This window comes from Mytilus galloprovincialis, chromosome 10 (assembly GCF_965363235.1).
Source record: "Mytilus galloprovincialis chromosome 10, xbMytGall1.hap1.1, whole genome shotgun sequence".
Lineage (NCBI taxonomy): Eukaryota > Metazoa > Mollusca > Bivalvia > Mytilida > Mytilidae > Mytilus > Mytilus galloprovincialis.
The window spans coordinates 73,612,019-73,632,550 of NC_134847.1; the positions used below are offsets into that span (position 1 = coordinate 73,612,019).

A 20,532-nucleotide genomic window follows, 5' to 3' on the forward strand; every position below is an offset into this window, starting at 1 on the left:
TCAAACACGATATGAATTATCAATTATTAACACTTCTGTAGTTTATGAAAACATTTTAGCGATCTTATTGCCTTTTTTAAATACATATCTTTGATTTTAGCAGCTTTAAAACTTGGTCATAATTTTGGCAAAATCGTAGCTACTATCCCTTTAAGTGTATTTACTAGAGTAAACTGTTTGTTTTCTTCAGATAAGTGACACTGCTAAGTATTAGGCTATTTATCTTGGATAGTTCACCATTAGAAATGTAAATTTTTCCTGATCATCTAGCTGCATGTAATCATAGCTAAGTTTCAGAACTAAGAAAATATATAAGTAAGCTCATGTTTGTTAATTTAGTTCACATGTTTATGAAAATTATTTTATTTGTTTTCTGAATTAAACAAGTTTTAACACAATTGTTAAAATTATTGTTTGTACAGTATGACCATAGAAGCATAATGAAATCAAGGATAGTATAAGATAGTTAATTTCAAACTTAAAAGTTTTAGATATAAATGATTAAATCATTTGCTTTATACCAATAATTGTTCCTTTTGCAGTTGGAAATACATATTAGTTTTGTTCTTGGTTACCATTTTCAATTTAAATGTTCTTTTTAAGGACTTTTTTTCCCTTTTCCTAAGAAAATTGAATGACTTTAAATTATGCAAACTTTAAGCTGATTAAATTATTAAATTTATATATTCTCTCTATATAAGGAAGTATGTACCATTTGTTGTTTGAAAATTTATATCAGTTCAAATTCCTTTAATTATATTTTCATTGTCTAAGATAAACTTTATACTTGACATAAGTAAATAGTGATGACCCCACTTGCATTAAATAACTTTATACTTGACATAAGTAAATAGTGATGACCCCACTTGCATTAAATAACTTTATACTTGACATAAGTAAATAGTGATGACCCCACTTGCATTAAATATAAAGTTATAAAATGACATAACTGAAAAATGGTAAGTGACGCTACCCAACAAATCTGTATAAGATCTGAGTTTTGTGGTAATAAGTATTGTGTATAATATTCTTAAAATTTGGTTTAGGAAAACTTAACCTTTGATAACTAATTAAGATAGAAAATGGAAACAAAAAATTCAGCAATTATTCAATTTTTAAAGGAGCAAAACTCTAGAAAGTAACACTCCCAAAATTCAAATTGATCTGTATTTTGTAGTTACAAGCATTGTGAATAAAGTTTTATAACATTTGATTGAGGCAAACTAAAATTGGAGAACGTAAAGGGAACAAAAAATTCAGCAATTTTTCCATTTGTAAACTTATAAGGTGCATAACTCTAGAAAGGTTAAAGTGATGCCACCAAAATAGAACTTGATCTTTGTTTTGTGGTAAGTAGTATTTTGTATAAGTTTCATAACATTTGGATGAGGTAAACTTAAGTTAGAGAACGGAAACCAAAAGTTCAGTAATATTTCCAATTTTTAATGTGGCATAACTCTAAAACCTTAAAAGTGACCCCAACAAAATTCAAACTTAATATGTGTTTTGTGGTAGTTAGCATTTTGTTTGAAAGTGTCATAACATTTTAGTGATGCAAAATAGAGTTAGAGAACGGAAACAAACTATGGGACATAAATATAGACAAGGGTAAAACTTAATTACCCCTCTGCTACGGTTGGGGCATAAAAACTCACTTTTAAATAGAAGAAATTCCTGATTGCCAAATTTTTGATCTGTTAATTTTTTCTGTTGAATAGTAATTGACAAAAGAAGGCTATTTGAAAACAATTGTAAATCAAACATGTCAAATGTAAATAAACAAAATTTATGACTGTTTTTCATCTCAAATTCCATTCCACAACTTTGTTTTGGTTAAAAATGTTTACATCTAAGGGAGAAATACTAGCAACTCCAAAATATAACCTCATTATATTTAGGTCTTCATGATAGGTATTGATTTTTTAAATATGCAGCTTCTTGACCATAAATTCAAGGTAAAATGTAGATAAAAATGAATGCTAATTTTTTTCTACTAAAACTTTTTTCCACAACTTGATTTGAGTTTAGAAAACACACTGACAATTTTAAATCAAAGTGAAAGCTGGCAACATGTCACTAGGACATATATATATTATAAAAAGATATAAGAAGATGTAGTAATCATGTATATATGGTATATCTGTTGTTTGACCTGCTAGTTAAATGTGTTGTCAAAATTTACTTTGAACTTTTTTGGAAAATGTTGTTTGTGCTGTACTTGGACTTTTCTACCAGTAAATTTGTTTTGCATAAACACCTATAAAAATTGCGTTTTTTATCCAAAGCAATCATAAGTTTAAAGGTTGTTTTCAATTTAGAATACTATATACCAGTATTTATTAATTAACTACACTGTTATTGGACTTAATATGATGAAAACTGCCTATGCAATATAATGTGTAAACTAGGCCAATACAGAATAACTCGGCCAATACAGATTTTTTTCTGTATTGGCCGAGTTATTCTATATTGGCCGAGTTGACACAAGTGCAGGAATTCGGAACGTCTCTAGATTTTACATCGAAAGTCACGATCAACACAAACTGAAAGTAAACAGTTGTTTTGAAGACGCAGTTGTCATTTTTTTAATAGTGATCTTAAATATGCTGAAAATGTCAGTATGGCATACATTTCAGGCGAAAGACGGTCACATTCATTTAAAAGGTATTTTGAAAGCAGACGATAGAACTATTTCAGGTTTGGGGAACGAGTAGATTATCACAAAGTTCATTTCTTGACGACCTCATAATTTCACGATTGTACACATCGATTTTAAATTAGTTTCTGCATAACACATGCAATGGCAGTACCTTTCCAATTACTATTTATGTGTTGCGTCTAAATTTAAGTTGTAACCTTTTATAGTGACTGAAAAGGGTAGAAAAATTCATCAGATGAGAAAATGCTGAAGACACCTGGAAACAGCACCAGATCATTATGTATTGCATCTAATACAAAGAAACAAACTGAGATAGTTCCACTTCAAGGTAAAAATATTTATCTCTTGAAATGATATTAAGAAAATATTGTAACACTGTAGTTAATTAATAAAGATATTATTACGTGTATTTCTGTATTGGCCTTGTTATTGGTCCTCGGCCAGCTGTATTGGCCTTCGGCTTCGCCTCAGGCCAATACAGCAAGCCTCGGACCAATAACAAGGCCAATACAGAAATACTTACGTAATAATATCATAATATATACTCCCAATACTTTATAATATTATTCATTTACCTGCATAAAAGAATCCAGCTGTTGCCATCACTCTTGGTGTCTGATCCAAATAATTAGGCCATCCATTATAGGTGTTAATTCTCACTGTTAGCACTGCATAGGCTGGGTATCTTGGCTTTTCAAAGTTAATACCTAATGGATCAAATCTGCTTCTGGATGGCTCTGTCACTGCTGTAGAACTACTGGAGCTTCCTGTTGTACCAGTTGTACTTGTTGTTGTAGTGGCAGGGGGTGGTTGTGATGTGGAACTGCTTGTTGTACTTGTGTCACCACTAGTTGTGGCAGCTGTTGCTGGAGGCTGTATTGATGGACCAGTAGATACTGTTGCTGAAGCAGATTCTTGTGATCCTGCTATGGTTCCTTTAAAATAATTATTGTTATATGAACTTTATTTTGTTGAATGTGAGTTGCTACAACTAGCTTCTTATCATTATATTCATTGCTAATTTTGATTGTTGGTATTATAACAATATTGTTCCTTTAGATTTTACATCTCATAGATGAAAGTATGTCACTTAATATTGAGGTGTGTTGCACTTAGTTTTAGTTAGCAGCATAATTATTACTAAAATTGAAAGATAAAAATGTACCAACTGATCTATATTAATAGTGAAGCACAGGCTTCTGGATAGATTACATATTTGTAGCAATATTGATAATGATCTTTTGTAATATAACTGAAGTTGCATTTAAGATGGGGATCAAATATTTTGAAAGAGGGCAAGTTAAGTAATGAAATATATAATTGCATCATTTGGACTGAAAAAAAACAAGTGCATGTAAATTCAAGGCTATTGTACTACATCAGCATAAACAGGTTGGGAATTTCCTTTACATTTGCAACAAATAAGAAGTCTTTTTGGGGTTAACTCTCTTGATTTCATCCAATCAAAGAAGGGAAAAACAAGAATGTGTCCAAAGTACACGGATGCCCCACTCCCACTATCATTTTCCATGTTCAATGGACCGTGAAATTGGATAAAAAATATAATTATGCATTAAAATTAGAAAGATAATATCATAGGGAACATTTGTACTAAGTTTCAAGTTGATTGGACTTCAACTTCATCAAAAACTACCTTGACCAAAAACTTTAACCTGAAACATGCACTTTCATTTTCTATGTTCAGTGGACCGTGAAATTGGGATCAAAAGTTTAATTTGGCTTTAAAATTAGAAAGATCATATCATAAGGAACATGTGTACTAAGTTTCAAGTTGATTGGACTTCAACTTCATCAAAAACTACCTTGACCAAAAACTTTAACCTGAAACATGCACTTTCATTTTCTATGTTCAGTGGACCGTGAAATTGGGGTCAAAAGTTTAATTTGGCTTTAAAATTAGAAAGATCATATCATAAGGAACATGTGTACTAAGTTTCAAGTTGATTGGACTTCAACTTCATCAAAAACTACCTTGACCAAAAACTTTAACCTGAAGCGGGACAGACGGACGAACGAACAGACGAACGAACGAACGAACGAACAGACGGACGGACGAACGAACGAACGAACGGACGCACAGACCAGAAAACATAATGCCCCTCTACTATCGTAGGTGGGGCATAAAAATATGTTATGTGACAAAACTATCTTTAGATTTTGGTGGTAAGGATAGGTGTGGACTAGGCTCTTATTGATTGCAAATCATTTATATCTTGAAGTTGAATTATATTTCCTGTCTACAATTAGAAGTATTCTGAAAAAGAGGACTAGATTTGTATCAGGGCAAAGCATTTTATAAATTTTAAAATCTCCATGCTGGACAGTTTCTAAAATTCAAAGGTTTTCTATATATTAACATAACCATGCACACATCTTATATAATTAGTTACTCAAAACCTTAAATTTGTTTGCTTATTAGCTTGAATGTTGTTTTTTAGGAAAAATGCAATCTTTAACCCATGAAATTCTGAAGATTTATTGAAAAAAAAACTGGTTTTCAAAGGTTTCTCAAGGTCTAGGGGAGACAACAATCAAATAGTTTTAGTTGTACTGTTAATACTTTGTCCTATAAGCAAAAAAGATGATTCCTAACATAAAATAAACTGCTAGCACTTAAAGTATTGTACCAAAACTGGATAATCCATATTATACTTTTCTTTTTTTCTTTCAGTTTAGAATTTGGGTTGAATAAATTGGAACAATTACACTTTAGTCACTAAAACTACTCCTGATTCTAATGCAATTTCAATGTAACAGTCTTTGTCATTGTCTAAAAGTTACTGTCAAATCCATAGATAAAATTTGTATCTAAGGAGAGCCAACATACTGAATTGCTTGGATCAACAAATGTTTAATTACTACAATATCATGGAAAATAAAACACCTACCTCCCTCAAAAATGCTTTTTTGATGTGATTTTTTTCCTCATTTGATTCAAACAATTAATGTAAAACCTTTAAATCGTAATTTCTCCTTTGAATGACATTATGTTAGCAATTTTTCCATTTTTAAAGGGACAAAACTCAAGAACAGAGAAAGTAATAACCTGTTAACCTTGATGTTTGTTTGGTGGTTTAAAGTATGATTAACTAGTTTCATAACATATTTTTGAGGAAAGTAAAGTTTGCCAAAACAGCAAATTTAGCAATTATAAAGGGACACAACTTAAGAACAGCGAAAGTGTCACCATCCAAATTTTAAGTTGGTCTATATTTGGTGATAATAAGCACTTTGTATGAGTAACATACCATTTATTTCTCAGAGGACATATAAAGTCAGAGAACAAATACAAATTTTGGTGGAGGATGGAGGCATTAAAATTGACAAAGCGATCAGAGGTTAATCCCTCAACAAAAGTCTAATTTCTAATGATATAGAAGAAAGATTTTGTAGATTCACATAATAACCATACCCAACTTCTAATCATATTTAGTTATTTGCAGTACTGGTTCAGGCCCATGAATATTCTTTATTTGGAATAAACTTCTAAAGTCATTTCTTACATGTTGGTTCATTTTTTTCATTTCTTGGAGTAGAAATGACTCACAGAGTTAATTAAATTTACCTTTTTATTCCCAAATACCCTTGAAGCATTCAATTATGAAAAATACCTCAAATGAAGTTTTGTACCCATTTTTGTATCATGGAATATTTTCCTGAGAAGTACAAGAGAGAAAACAGTAAAAGTGATTTCCTAGAAAAGTTATCAAAATTAGCAAACATAATTGATTGTGAGAAATATCAAAACTTCATACTGTAAATTCAAAACTACTCTAACTGATGCTAAAAAACCCAGCAGTATCAGGTTTGCAATACCAGTTAAAATATAAATATATATATACTATTGTCTACACAGGGTAAATAATACAAATCCTATCTGAAAACATACAGGAAATGGCAGTGTAAATGTAAAATATTACAATGATTACATGCAAAGTTTTAAAATATTCAAATCAAGCAAAAATATTCTTCTTTTATTAAAATATGAATGATTATAACTTAACATTACTTTAATTTTTTCATTTAATAAAAATTGCTCTACGTTTCCTGCATCAACATTTGCTGATTGAATAAAAAGCTAGGACCCATTGTGCTCTGTTATTTTACAATGCAAGATGGATGACACTCATCAATCTTTGAGTTTGATATTTTTGTGATTTTTCATACCACCTGAAAAATGTCACTCCAACATTAAATTTAGGTCATACCCCCATATATGTAGTGGCAAAAAGAAAAGACAATGAAAGTTTTTGCAAAAACTACGTTTTCAATTGTGATATCATTATTCAAATGCAGCATTTTGAAATGGCAATAAAATATCATACATTTGTTCAGCAATCCAAATATAAGTTGCAATCCAAAATTTCCAATTTTACAGTTCATAAAGAGACAACTTACCACTGCCAGCTGAAGGTTGTGTCGACTCCTCCCTACTTTGTTCTCCAACAGTAATAGAAGTTTGTATTGCAGGTTGGTTCTGCAAGGAAGAGGGACCAGAACCTTGTGTGGCTGAAAGATTTTGTACTGGAGTAGAGCCCTGCTGTACTGATGGCAAACTAGCTGGTGTTGGTTGATTAGTATTTGGGCTAGTCTGTTGTGTCTGTGCGAAGTAACCAGGTAAAGTTTGATTTATGACTGTCTGCTGGCTTGATGGACCTGAAATATTAAACAAATCAATGTTATTGAACATTTTCCAGTCAAATATATGATTTTTTTTTCAATTCCTACAAGAATATGTACACAGAGTTTACCCCTTTTGTAGAATACTTATATGTTTCAAAAGAGGAATACAAAAAACAAACATAACAAACTATGTTAAAAGTGAGAGTTTTTCACAAAAGACACATATAAAATAAAATCAGGATGTCATATTAAAATTGGAGATTCCAAAAGCTTGATTATTAGTTTTGCTATGGTGAATTCCTATAAATTCAACATAATGCTATATAACACATGTTTATCAACTGTCATCAAGAATGTCCTTCAATCCAATAAGATGGGACATTTATCAAGTTCAAAAGAAACTGTAGTTATCAATAAAAAAAAATTCCATAATCAACTTTTTTGATCAGGCAGGATTAGTTAGTAATACATCTAACAGTCTATCTGAAATATTTTTGGAAAGAACTCTTCTCAAGCAAGTGCTAGGTGCTTGTAGTGAGCTGAGAGATTATTGGTTTCATGTAGAATGCCTCAATCTGACTTTGAGAATAAGAACAAAGTTAAAGGCATTCCTTTGCTTTTTGTGTGTTTGTTTTGAGCATGTATTAACTTTGTGTCATGGGATGGACACCCCTTGTCCTTTGTTTTTTTATTATAAAATTAACATAAGTTCACGTAAAACCTTGTGAAATCTTGAAAATTAGTAATCAGTAATTGCCTTTTACATGCATGAAACATGAAAACTTGGCATACAATTTTCTACAAAGAAACTCAATACGATTACCAAGAACTATGAAAGTTTGTGCTCGATAAGCTTATTTGGGTAAAAACTCTACACTGATGTATATGATCACTAATTATATATAAAGTTCTGGGAACTTGACCAAAACCAAAAATGATTTTTGAATTTTGAAAAGTAAACATTGGCAGATCATTTAATCGTTGTATTATTTTTTTTTATTGAATTTACAATTTAACTAGGATTTATGTCCATAGACCACTCATGAGAATTATTTTCTCTCATACAGTGCTTGTGAAAATGCTTTCATACAACAATAGAAATTAGTACCAATGTCTCACATTTAGTAAAAAATTGATGTGTACATTTCCATATTATTCATAAGTGACAATCTCATGTTATCTTGTACTATATGGGAGATAATAAAGAAACACTTAACATACTTAAAGATAGTAAAAGTTATCTCCCTTACAATAAAAACAAAATGTAAATTTTAAAATGTGAAACCATATAGAGAGCAAGGGTTTATTTAGTCAAAGAATGATTATCTAACAAAAGTAATAATTTTAAAAAGGCAAATGTTATCAACAAAAACAGTATATCAATTTTATTTTTAAACTACTCACTCCTTCATCAGGAAACAGAATGCTATATCATGTCAGATGTGTATTTTTTATATTATATAACTATACATAAAAAAAATACAAACAAAAATTAATAACATTTCTATCATAATTAGGTGTGGCGAGAGTTGTATGCATTGTACAGTATAAGACGATTTTTAAATGACAAAATCAATAATGTTTGAAAGATAATATCTATTTATATATATATATGTGTGTGCTGAGATGCGCACGCACATTTACAAACACCTAATGGCGGTAAAAAGCCACGCTTTTTTTTTGTATGTTCATTAGAGAACAATTAGGATACGGATCATAGATTTCTTAGTACAATCTGATATAAGGTAAATTGGGAGGTACTTGTGTTGAACGATTTAATGGAAAAATTTTCTATTTAAGTCAAGGATAGATAACTTGGCAATCAAAACCGTGTCGTCAACAAAAATAGTAGATTATATCTAGAAAAGGTACTTGAAACGAGTGTTTTTGACAAATTGAAAGGTGCTGATTAAGATAATGATATATAAAAGCATCAACATGATCAATACCATAAAATTTGTTAGGATCATATATTAGTTTACCAAACATTTGTAAGTGTCAGTTTCAGAAATTTCATAAGGACTTCAGAACATTTATTGAGAATCTCTATAAAATTTAAAATCTATCAAAAATATCAATGTAAACCTGTGGTTCCTGATACAGCTGTTTGGGACAAAATTTGGTGAATTCTATGGTGGCCATAACTTAACCATATCACATACTGACATGATTAAATAATTCTGTATTTACATGATTTATGTACTTCTGAGGGAAATTAAAGGTTCTTATAATAATTCCTTCTTTAACATGTTTAAAGGGAACATAATGTCTGTTTAATATGAAAATTCCTTCGTATTCTTTCAAGGGAAAATAATGGCCTCATAATATTATAGGTTCTCCTTTTTACGGTAGATCATAAGTAATAAATTTTTGAGACAGAATTTTCTTATACTTGGCCAAAATGAAGATGTTACTATGTTCTTTTCAAAAATATAATAAAAAGTATGGGTCACCGTGCTATTTTCCAAGCTATGAGTCATTGAAAATTGTCTAAATTTGGTTAGATTGTTCATGGAAAATCACATTTGTATGCATAAAAAAAAATCTATGAGATAGAATTTTTAAATAAATTGTGAAAAGATAGGTTTTGCAATATATTTTAAGAAAATAAAAAGAAAAAAAAACTTGTTTTCTTGCTACAAGTAAAAAGAAAAAAATTCCCTATCAGTCTAGTATAAACTTTTTACTAAAAGAGTTATCTTCCCTTAAATGGCTCATTTGAAAAAAATGATTCATAAACCAAAAAAAATTATATTTGTTTAAATATTTTTAATTATACAATAAACTACCAAGTTCTCTTTATATTATGAAACAGTCTAACATTTAAATTGCAAATCTGTCTCCAAATTTGCAGATTTAGGCAAATAACTAGACCGATTTTTTACTGTGATTGTACAATCAAAGATGGCGGTATACCATGTATCTACCTTAATGGCTCTTATACTAATTCTTTCAGGCCAATTCAGGATCCAACTTGTCAGTTATGGTGACTAGTAATTTCTGAAATAACTATAACTATATTCATAACCACATAGTGGTAGAAAATTTAATTACTGTTCATCCAGAATTGTTAAATGTTGGAACAACTGTATATAAACTTGTACAAAATGAATGAATGAGAATGACAAATAGTTCACATGGAGTGATGATCTCAAAATTATTTTGGGTGGGAAAAAACCTGCATTTCATCCAAAAAATACACTAAATTCAAAACAGGGACACCGGTACATCCTAGGTGATGTGTTTATAACTTTTAAGATCACATGTTCAGCAATTTAAAATATCGTTAAAGGGTCATTGGTACAAGATATGAATATAGAATGGTTTTGTTTGGTTCAACCATTATTTAAAGTATAAAAATGAAATAATAATTGGCTTTTAGCTGCCACTTTGGTTCAAGTTTCTCAAATGAGCTAAAAAACATCTATGTCATGTATTTGTCGTGTTCATCCATTAAAGGGAAAAGAATGTCAACATTGAAATTGAAACATACATGTAGGTTAACTATTTAGATGACATTTTAGATCCACAACAAAAATCATTCTTATATATATATGTAGGTAAAAAATGATGATTTACTGATTTTTTTAACCTACAACAAGAAATCAAACAGACCTACAAATATCCAATTGCATGAGGTCATTATCTATTTATATATATAGATTATTACATTTATACAAGTGGATTACTGGATTTATCCAATCGAGAGAGTTAAATTATCAATTTTAAAGTCTGAGCCTCGGCGATGACTTTAAAATTTATAATTTAATTATCGAGATTGGATAAATCCGATAATCCACTTGTATCAATGTAATAATCTGTTTCTGTAATGATTAAAAGAGAAATTTCCATTTTTTCTAAACCAAAAACCCCTTCGAGACTAAATGCCTTCCATTTCCATGAAGTTGTCAATTTCATTAACACCTGTTTCATTTTGATCATTTCAAGGAGATGAGAAAGGTAATGACCCTTTGACTGAGCCAATCATCTTCTGAGATCACCGACAACCACAGGTTGATTTAATTTTTTTATACAATGGGTTGGGAAAGGGATATATTTCCATGGAATTAGAGAAATATTTTTATTTCCTATTGGGTTATGTGACAGTCAGAAGTTTTTTAGTTAATTTAATGGTGTTTAGATTAAAATACACATGAAATGCCGACATTTATTATGAAGTACATGCATTATTAACTGTTTATTTCAGGCTTTTTGTAATATGAATATATGTCTTAGAATATTATATATCAAATATGAGAATTTGATTAAAATTGGTGAACATGAATTTGACAGCTAATATCTCTTTAACAATGGTAAAAGATCCATGTTAGTTCATGTTTTTATGTCCATCAAATATTAGAAGAAAAAAAATTGCATTGAATAATAACTGAAAATCAGATAAATCAAAAAGTGTGAGCAATGAAGGGTTAATTTTTGTGAATTTTGTGAATTCATAAATAAAAACTATGCAAATTAACTTTTCAATTGGAGTTATCTATCTTTGTTAAGAATGTACAGTTTTAATTGATAAAATTGAGAATTGAAATTGGGGAATGTGTCAAAGAGACAACCCGCCCATAGCGCAGACAACAACTGAAGGCCACCAATGGGTCTTCAATGCAGCGAGAAACTCCAGCACCCACAGGAGTCCTTCAGCAGACTAACGAAGGCCAGAACCAATTTTAATAACAGATACATGCACCCTGCATTACCTTATCAAATTAGCATGAAATGACCGGGAGAAATTTTTCAATATAGGGATATATGTATGTATGTATGATTTGCAAACAGCAAATATTTAAAAAGCCAACTAGACATTGATCTATACTATTTTATCTATTTCTCAAGTGATACATACTTCTGTAATGATTGGTTATCTAGGTCTTAATTTGGTCACTTCATCAGCAAAACTTGAAAGTGAATTAGCAGTTGAAGTTTTTGATCACCAAGTTTTCAACCACTTATCTCATAATAATTATGATAATTACAATAGATGTATGTTTCATAATAATACATGATTCTGATTGGCTACTCTGCAATCTTGTGTTATTCCTTAAGCAACATCATTACACAATAAAATTTATTATTTATGATGACACGAGGTCCCACAATAAAGTGCACAGGTAAATTGAAAAAAAATGATAAAAATCGTCTTTTCATGATCTTAGCTAAAAAAATGTAATTATAAGTATTGAATGCTTCTTTTTGTAACTTCATCATGTTCATAGGGTTGTAAAAGCGTTGACCGTGCGCACATTTTTAGTCAACGCTTTTACACCCTAATGAAGTTACAAAAAGAAGCATTCAATACTTAAATGAAGTATTTTTGGTCAATCATATGTTACATATTGGATATATATATATATAAATGTTTAAATAAAGAACACACAGGACTTAACTTAGTATATATGCATGCATTAGTTCAATTATATCCAAAACATTATTATAACCAGAAACTCCTTTAGCATAACTTTAAAGTATTTCTTCAGATATTTTTACTAAGAATGATTTCAAGTGTTCAAATGTAAGAATAACTGTTAAGAAAGGCAACTGTCCATTGAATGATAGACAGAAGCAACCAACAATCAATCAATCTTTTTACTCTTTCACCAATTGAGAATTTTTTATCGACTAAATTGAATGTCAAGAACGATAATCCAAATCTTAAATCAGTTAAAATGGCGATTAATATCGTACTATTTGGTAAGTACGGAATTGTGTGATTTTATACTGCTTCTTTTATCTGAAGGTGTAACTTTTTTACCCTAATCATTTCATAAAAAACAAACAAAGAAATAAGAGATTTTTTGAGATATTGATGCATTTAAACAATTGTTTACAATAAAAGAGGTATTGTTTCTGTTATTTCCGGTTTTTTATTTCATGGGTAAACCCGTTTGGAAATACCTACAAGCTGCTATTGAAGAAAAAGAAAAGTATTCATTGTAGGCACCTTCTAAAAACAATAGAGGCACCCATGACTCTATGCAGCTTACCCTTATACAATTTACATGCAAGACAATTTTTTTTTATTTAGTTTCAGTCATTTTGGAAGATGAGGATTGGGTGGGGTCATTAAATAAAGATTAAAACTAAGCATGATCTATCAATACAATACTGAACAAGAATGTGTCCAAAGTACACGGATGCCCCACTCCCACTATCATTTTCCATGTTCAATGGACCGTGAAATTGGATAAAAAATATAATTAGGCATTAAAATTAGAAAGATAATATCATAGGGAACATTTGTACTAAGTTTCAAGTTGATTGGACTTCAACTTCATCAAAAACTACCTTGACCAAAAACTTTAACCTGAAACATGCACTTTCATTTTCTATGTTCAGTGGACCGTGAAATTGGGGTCAAAAGTTTAATTTGGCTTTAAAATTAGAAAGATCATATCATAAGGAACATGTGTACTAAGTTTCAAGTTGATTGGACTTCAACTTCATCAAAAACTACCTTGACCAAAAACTTTAACCTGAAGCGGGACAGACGGACGAACGAACAGACGAACGAACGAACGAACAGACGGACGGACGAACGAACGAACGGACGCACAGACCAGAAAACATAATGCCCCTCTACTATCGTAGGTGGGGCATAAAAATAAATCAAATTGTATTCAAATATTTTACATCAGGCAATATCTCATAATATGTCTAAGTGTTTTACCTGGATTTCACTTGTCAATGCTGAGGAGGAGAAATTTTGTTTGTGAAGGATGAATTTAAGGATGTCACATTCAATTTGACTGCATTAATGGTTTCTATCCCTATCTTATGTCCTCTCTTTTTTCTAGAGGCAGCAGCACAATTTCCCATCCTTTTCTTAGATTGGAACACTTTTACAAAGAACCTTCCTATTTGATTTCCTGATTTTTTTTTTTATTTGCATATGCATAGAATGCTTGGGAAGGTTAACTTCCTTTCTAAATTTGTAAAGAATCATAAATGAATTAGTCGTGCATGTTCTTTGAAAAACTGTAGTAATAGGCAAGTTAAATTTAGAAAATTTTACTGTTATATCATATTCATATATCTCAAATGAAAAAAAATATATAATTGCCATCTTTTTTTTTTACTTTATCTAAAAAACAGGTAAATATTAATATACCAGGTAACTTATTTAAGTGACCAAGCATTTACTCTATTGGTAAAAGATACAACTCACAAGTAGAACACAATAAAAATAAAATACATTAAAGATTATAAACCTGATTAAGTAGAGTTAATTTACACCTAACATGCAAAGTAGAGGATACAAGGATCATTGCATGTAATAAACACCTGACAATGTATATCTTAAAAAGGATATCCATAAAATAAATGTGACTGTTAACGCACACTATTTATATAAACATTAAGGGGAACAATTATAAAATTATATAATACAAAAAATGGAGTAGGATTTTTTTTTTATAATAAGAATATTGAATTATTATTTTGCTATTAAAAATAACTTCGGTTCAATTTTGTCATCATAACTTCAAGAATATAAATCAAATCTCATTTGGTTCATATGCATGCAACTTTTAATATGACATATGATGACATGTCCAACATGCGAAGTTATTATAAAAAAAAAGAGATCAAAGTGAAACAAGGGAGTCACCAAGAAGACCAATTTCTTGAATAATTCAGCTCACAAAAAAAAATCCTTCCTTCACAAGTAAAGCAATGACTTCTTTAATGACATGAAATCAAACAGAATTTTCGAAAAATTTGCCCTTATTCCATCTCTATGTGTGACTATTTATGTTTAGGTTACTATATATATAGAATATTTTTTTCTACAGTCTTCAGATGCCGTTTTGACAGTTAATATGGCTTATGCATGAATTGCTGATACTTTTATAATACAATTTCTTGGATTTTTTTTGTGATTTCAATGGAACTTTCATAAATCCAAGGTCATATCAGTGTATGTGCTTTCATGACTATAAACTAGATATAAGAAGATGAATATGAGTGCAAATGAGACAACTCTCCATCAAAGTCACAATTTGTAAAAGAGTACCATTATAGGTCAAAGAACAGTCTTCAACGCAGAGCCTTCACTAACACCAAACAGCAAGCTACAAAGGGTCCAAAAAATGACTAGTGAAAAACCATTCAAACAGGAAAACCACCAAACTGTGTTTAAAGTTAAAAGCTTGAGTTAGTTGAGGTGTAAATAGTAACAGCTTATATATCAATCCTTAAATTACAAACTTAAATAAAAAATATTGTGGTCTTTACTATTTTCTTACCAGACTGTGTACTCTCTGGAGGTCTGAAAGTAAAGTCACCGCCCTGACTACTTCCAAATGGTCTCTCTTGTGTAACAGGAATTTGTGGTACAGGAATCTGTGAAAGCTCTGAATTAGTCAGGCCTACAATAAAAAAGAAATCAGTCATAAATATAAAGATTAGCCGATTAATTTAAAACAGTAGGATATCTATTTGATGATAAAAGTATAATCACAAAAATCACTGAACTCTGAAGAAAATTCAAAACGAAAAGTTGCTAATCAAATGGCAAAATCAAAAGAAACACATCAAACGAATGGATATATAATGGATAACAACTGTCATATTCCTGACTTGGTACAGGCATTTTCTTATGTAGAAAATGGATTGAACCTGGTTTTATAGCGAGCTAAACCTCTCACTTGTATGACAGTTGCATCAAATTCCATCTCTATATCATGCACAACTTAGGGCACCCATATTGTTCATGATAAACATGGAAGATGTGCTCTAAAAGTGTAAATTTGTGTACTTCCACAACTAATTATGCCACAATCATACCACATCTCCTTATTTTTATATTGATAAATTTATCTTGGTAAAATGCGGAGATTTAACATATTCACAAATATTCTCAAAATAATAATATTCTAGCTTAGAAACTCTATGTGGAAGTGGATGATGGTATACTTGTCAACATATCATACACATAAGACATAGGGCAATTACTTACTAATTTAAATATCAATGCTGTTGTATATATCAAAAACATACTTTGAAAGCAATTGCTAAAATTTAGTCTTAATATTTCAGCAATTGTTGAAAAACAGAAAAATGTGAATGGAGGTCTCCAGAAGCCTGTGTCACCTACAATAGCTGCTAACCTTTAGTGTAATGTTGACTTAAAAGGTGGGTCAATTTATCAGTAAAATACAGTATTACAACAACAAAAAATTTCTCATTTGACAGTATTTCTTGGTTTTGAATATATCAAAGCTCCTGTCCATGCGATGTAACATACCACCCCCCATCCAAACCCCCTTTTGTGGGAAAAATTTGGTGGATTACTTGCGAGTCACTGAAGCATTACTGGAGGGGGGCCCTTTTAGGCAATCAGTGCTCCCCAAGTCAGTTTAGGGCCAAAACAATTTTCTTGAACTCTTCAAGTGAACTGTTAGATATAAATTTAAATAATATAAATTGCAGAAAAATATTTCAGTTGATTTAGGCATATCAATGATGTTTCAAATTTTGTAATGTTGTGGAATTTTATAGCTCATAATCAAACTGACATTGAAAAAATTGTCATTATATATTGGCAAGTGCATATTCTGTCTTTTTATATTCACATAAATGTCATGTATGTTTATATCTGGTCATCAATTGACCATCGAAAGTCTTTGGAGGTCATCTTCATAGCTTAAAATTCCTATACAGAAATTGGAAAAATACAGGACAAATATTAAATAATCTCACCTGGTAATGCCCCAGCCTGAGCATTTTCTGCTGGTGCATTGGCCGAGTACAGGGTCTGCTCAACTAGGTGTCTTGGTTTAATTCTATCTTCCTCATGAATGGGCACGTTCCCACTTTCCCTTCCATTTAGATAGAAACAGTTTGGTGAGATCTGTTGATGTATAAGATAAGGGTCATCCCCATCTCTCCATTCTCTGTATACTTTTCCACAGCAGAAGCATCTGCACTCAGCACATTTCCCTGTGTAATAAAACCCAACTCGTGCCATCGCTATAGGTGAAACTCTAATGTTAGAAGGAAATGACCAGAAGCTTCGGACACGTACCCATTCAAATTTCATGGTCTCAGCATGTGCAGGCCTAGCAGAAACTGGAACTGACATTTGCTCAAAATATTGTTTTAGACCATGAATTGGACAGACTACAAACTCACTGTCCCACCTAACTGGAAGATAATTGAAAATCTGATTTAATTTTTTCTTCCTGGATGCTGACAAAGTTTTATAGCAAAAATTTTCATCAAAGTATTGAAAGAACTGCTTCATAAGATTACTTAACGTCTGTCGTTTTGCTCTTTTGTACATGCGTTTACTCTTGCTTTTTCTCACTTGTCTTGATTCTTGAATTGTTTTGACATTAAATTCCACTAGATAGTGTTTCAGTTGCTTTTTTGCTTCACTCATATTAGCTATTTCATTTTTGTCATGCTTTAAAAAATCCATGAACTCCTTGATATCTAAAGAGCTGGATAGTTTTGTATGACCTAGATGAATCTTTGCTTTATTTAATTGAAATGAATGTTCACTCTGATCTATGTTACTTTCAACATGCCTCTTATGACTTGGTTCTAATTCATGACTATGTAAAGTACTTCTGAATATATTTTTATGATAAGAAAAAAGTATTTTTTCAGTTAGCTTACTGGAACTTTTCCAGTTATTTCCTTGTTCATAGTTTTCACTACTGATCTCTGGATAATCTATACAAGCTGACAAGCACTGATATATTTTCTTAGAACCATCTCGAACATCTTTTGTGTGCACTGTGTCTTCTGCCTTGGGTTGCTGATTGACAAGAAAAATATCTGTTGTGCCCTTAGATAATAAATTATCAACGAGATCTAAATCCAAAGTTTTTGGCTTGGAAACATCTAAATTTGATCTTTGTAGTGTGTCATCTGCATGTGTTTTACTATCAAAACGGAACTCATTGCCTCGATTTGTTAATAGGATTTTTTCAACATTTTCTGATTCAACTGGAAATCTTTTCTCTTCCTTAATACTGTTGACACCTCTAGCATGAATATCTTGGTATGAGGATTCCATAGTAGAACATTTATAAGTTGAATCTGCCTTTGAGAGGGGACATTCCATGTCATTCTCATCAAATATTGTATAAGCACTATCTAATGAACTATCGTCTGAGCAGCTAATTGATAACAATGGTTCTGATGAACTTGAAAAAAGTGAATCTGTTTCCATTTCATTATCTTCATCTTTTGTATTATCAATGGGGATTGGTCTGTTAATAATTGATTTGTAATCAATGTCTTCATATGTTTCATACTTTTCAGTGTGCAGTTCTGATAAGTCTTGCATTAAATCTGTCAAGTTATCATCAAATGAGCTATTCAAATCTGATAATTGATAAATGTTTATTCTTTCTGATCGAGCAGGGTCATTTTCTTGCATGATCTTTTTTTCATTTTTTGAACATTTTTTATTTTTCTCTTCTGTATCTTTATCTGTGTTACTCTCTTTTAAATTTTGACACAAGTACTTAAAGATATCAAAGGATAACAATTGAAAAGCTTCATATTCCTTATAACCATGTATAATTCTTGCATAATTTCTTTCGTCTTTCAGAAGTACATCTAGATAACAAACTAATTCATAACTAACTCTTTGGACTGTGTCTTTTTTCTGGAGGCCTGTAATATTTTAAGTACATCTGTCATTACAAAACAGGCGGATCTTAAATACCTGCAAAGATATACTTTTTTCTTGTTCTGTATAACCCTTTTAGTCTCTATGATATATTATCAGTATATAAGTCTCAGGATTTTTTTTTTTTTTTCAGGCAGAAATTTAAGTTGCTGATGAAATACTCATAGCCAAATAAAATTGTATTCATTCAATAGAACAGTTCAATTTCCCCCAAAAAAATGTCCAGAAAAATACCAACTGATTCTCAGGAAAGGTTTTGCCTTTGATAATATTTTTTTTTTTTTCAAATCTGTCAAATTTACATAAGTTTGACGAATATTAATGACTGAAAAACCTTCACCTAATGCTGTAGTTTAATGATAACCGTGAATAAATATGTCTTTTGATCATATAACATTTGTCTCATAAAATTTCTTGAGGGTTTGACAAAGTTATCAACATTGGAAAAAGATTTAACCACAGGTTGAACCTAAATATTGATTCTACTGACAATGTTGGCAAGTAGGATTGCTATGTCTATCTTCCAGACATAAATGTGACAATTTAGGATAACTTAGTCAGTGTTTAGTAACATTGGTTCTTCACTTAAATTATCAGATTTTTTTGCAATAAATTGTTTTCAGAAAACCAAATCTCAACCTTCAACTTGCTATTTATTGTTTAAGAACCAGAATGTGAAAGGGTAACAGTACAGTTTATTAGTAAATGACAATGATATAAGATTAATCGTATAGACAGGTCCAATATAGGAATGAAATTGCAGTACATAGAAAACAAATATACTAATATGGCATTCAATGTTGGCAAATAAACTTAACATGCAACTTCTCCAAAAACAGAAACATTGTAATGTGATCAGTAAGTTCATTTCTGCAACAACAGATAACAAAGCCAAACTGGTTACAACAGAAGTACATTTAAATGAAGGCCTAATTAATGTTATTTTGCATTCCTTTGTATGGTAATATACCATTGGTATATCATTGACTTAAAATGTTCAGGTCCTGCAGCAACTTTTTTCAATTGATGTAGTCTGATATAGGGATTAAAATCAAAACTCAATTAAATTAAATTTGTTAATCTGCATCAGTTTTTGATTACCTTTGCTATAGGGGTTAATAATGTTGTAAATTTGTGATTCTAGATCAAATGTTAATTCATTTGTTGTTAAAGTGGAATTAGTAAACATTAAAATCGCAAAACTGAAATATTCTGAAAATTTGAAAATTACTGAACATATGTTCCATGTATAAACATATTCAAATGTGTCTTAAAAATCTTAGAGTGATTGGTCAACTTCCAAAGGAGATTAGGTGGTTTGAATTTTTATATGATGGAAAATAAATATATTTGAGATGCATTTCTTTTGATTCTGTATATGTATTGAACTTTATGACAGATATACTCCTCAACTGATTTTTTTTCTAAATGTTTACAGGTCTGACACCAATTATAGCTGTTTCCTACCCTCAATTTAGTAGCCTAACAAAACAGTTTCGTACCACTATGGAGTATCTTTATGTATACAAATTCATAACTTATGAAAATATATATATGGACACAATTTACTACT

At 30.6% G+C, this 20,532-nt stretch overlaps 1 protein-coding gene and 1 long non-coding RNA gene across 5 annotated transcripts in view; one reads left to right on the top strand and one right to left on the bottom strand.

Moving 5' to 3' along the window:
• LOC143048350 (uncharacterized) overlaps nt 1–20,532 on the bottom strand; it is a 172,112-nt gene that overhangs the window by 35,735 nt on the left and 115,845 nt on the right. For all 4 annotated transcript variants that reach the window (XR_012969798.1, XR_012969799.1, XR_012969800.1 and 1 more), the window contains 4 exons: nt 17,015–18,943; nt 15,559–15,681; nt 7,079–7,336; nt 3,235–3,594 (listed from right to left, as the gene is read on the bottom strand). Coding sequence is in view for 1 of the 4 variants with exons in the window: in XM_076221994.1 (XP_076078109.1) it covers nt 3,235–3,594; nt 7,079–7,336; nt 15,559–15,681; nt 17,015–18,943 (2,670 nt within the window). In the remaining 3 variants the exon portion in view is untranslated. The remainder of the gene's footprint in view (nt 1–3,234; nt 3,595–7,078; nt 7,337–15,558; nt 15,682–17,014; nt 18,944–20,532) is intronic.
• LOC143048351 (uncharacterized) overlaps nt 7,166–20,532 on the top strand; it is a 51,318-nt gene continuing 37,951 nt past the window's right edge. Inside the window, exons 1-2 of the long non-coding RNA XR_012969801.1 lie at nt 7,166–7,297; nt 16,352–16,447. This is a non-coding gene — a long non-coding RNA (uncharacterized LOC143048351). The remainder of the gene's footprint in view (nt 7,298–16,351; nt 16,448–20,532) is intronic.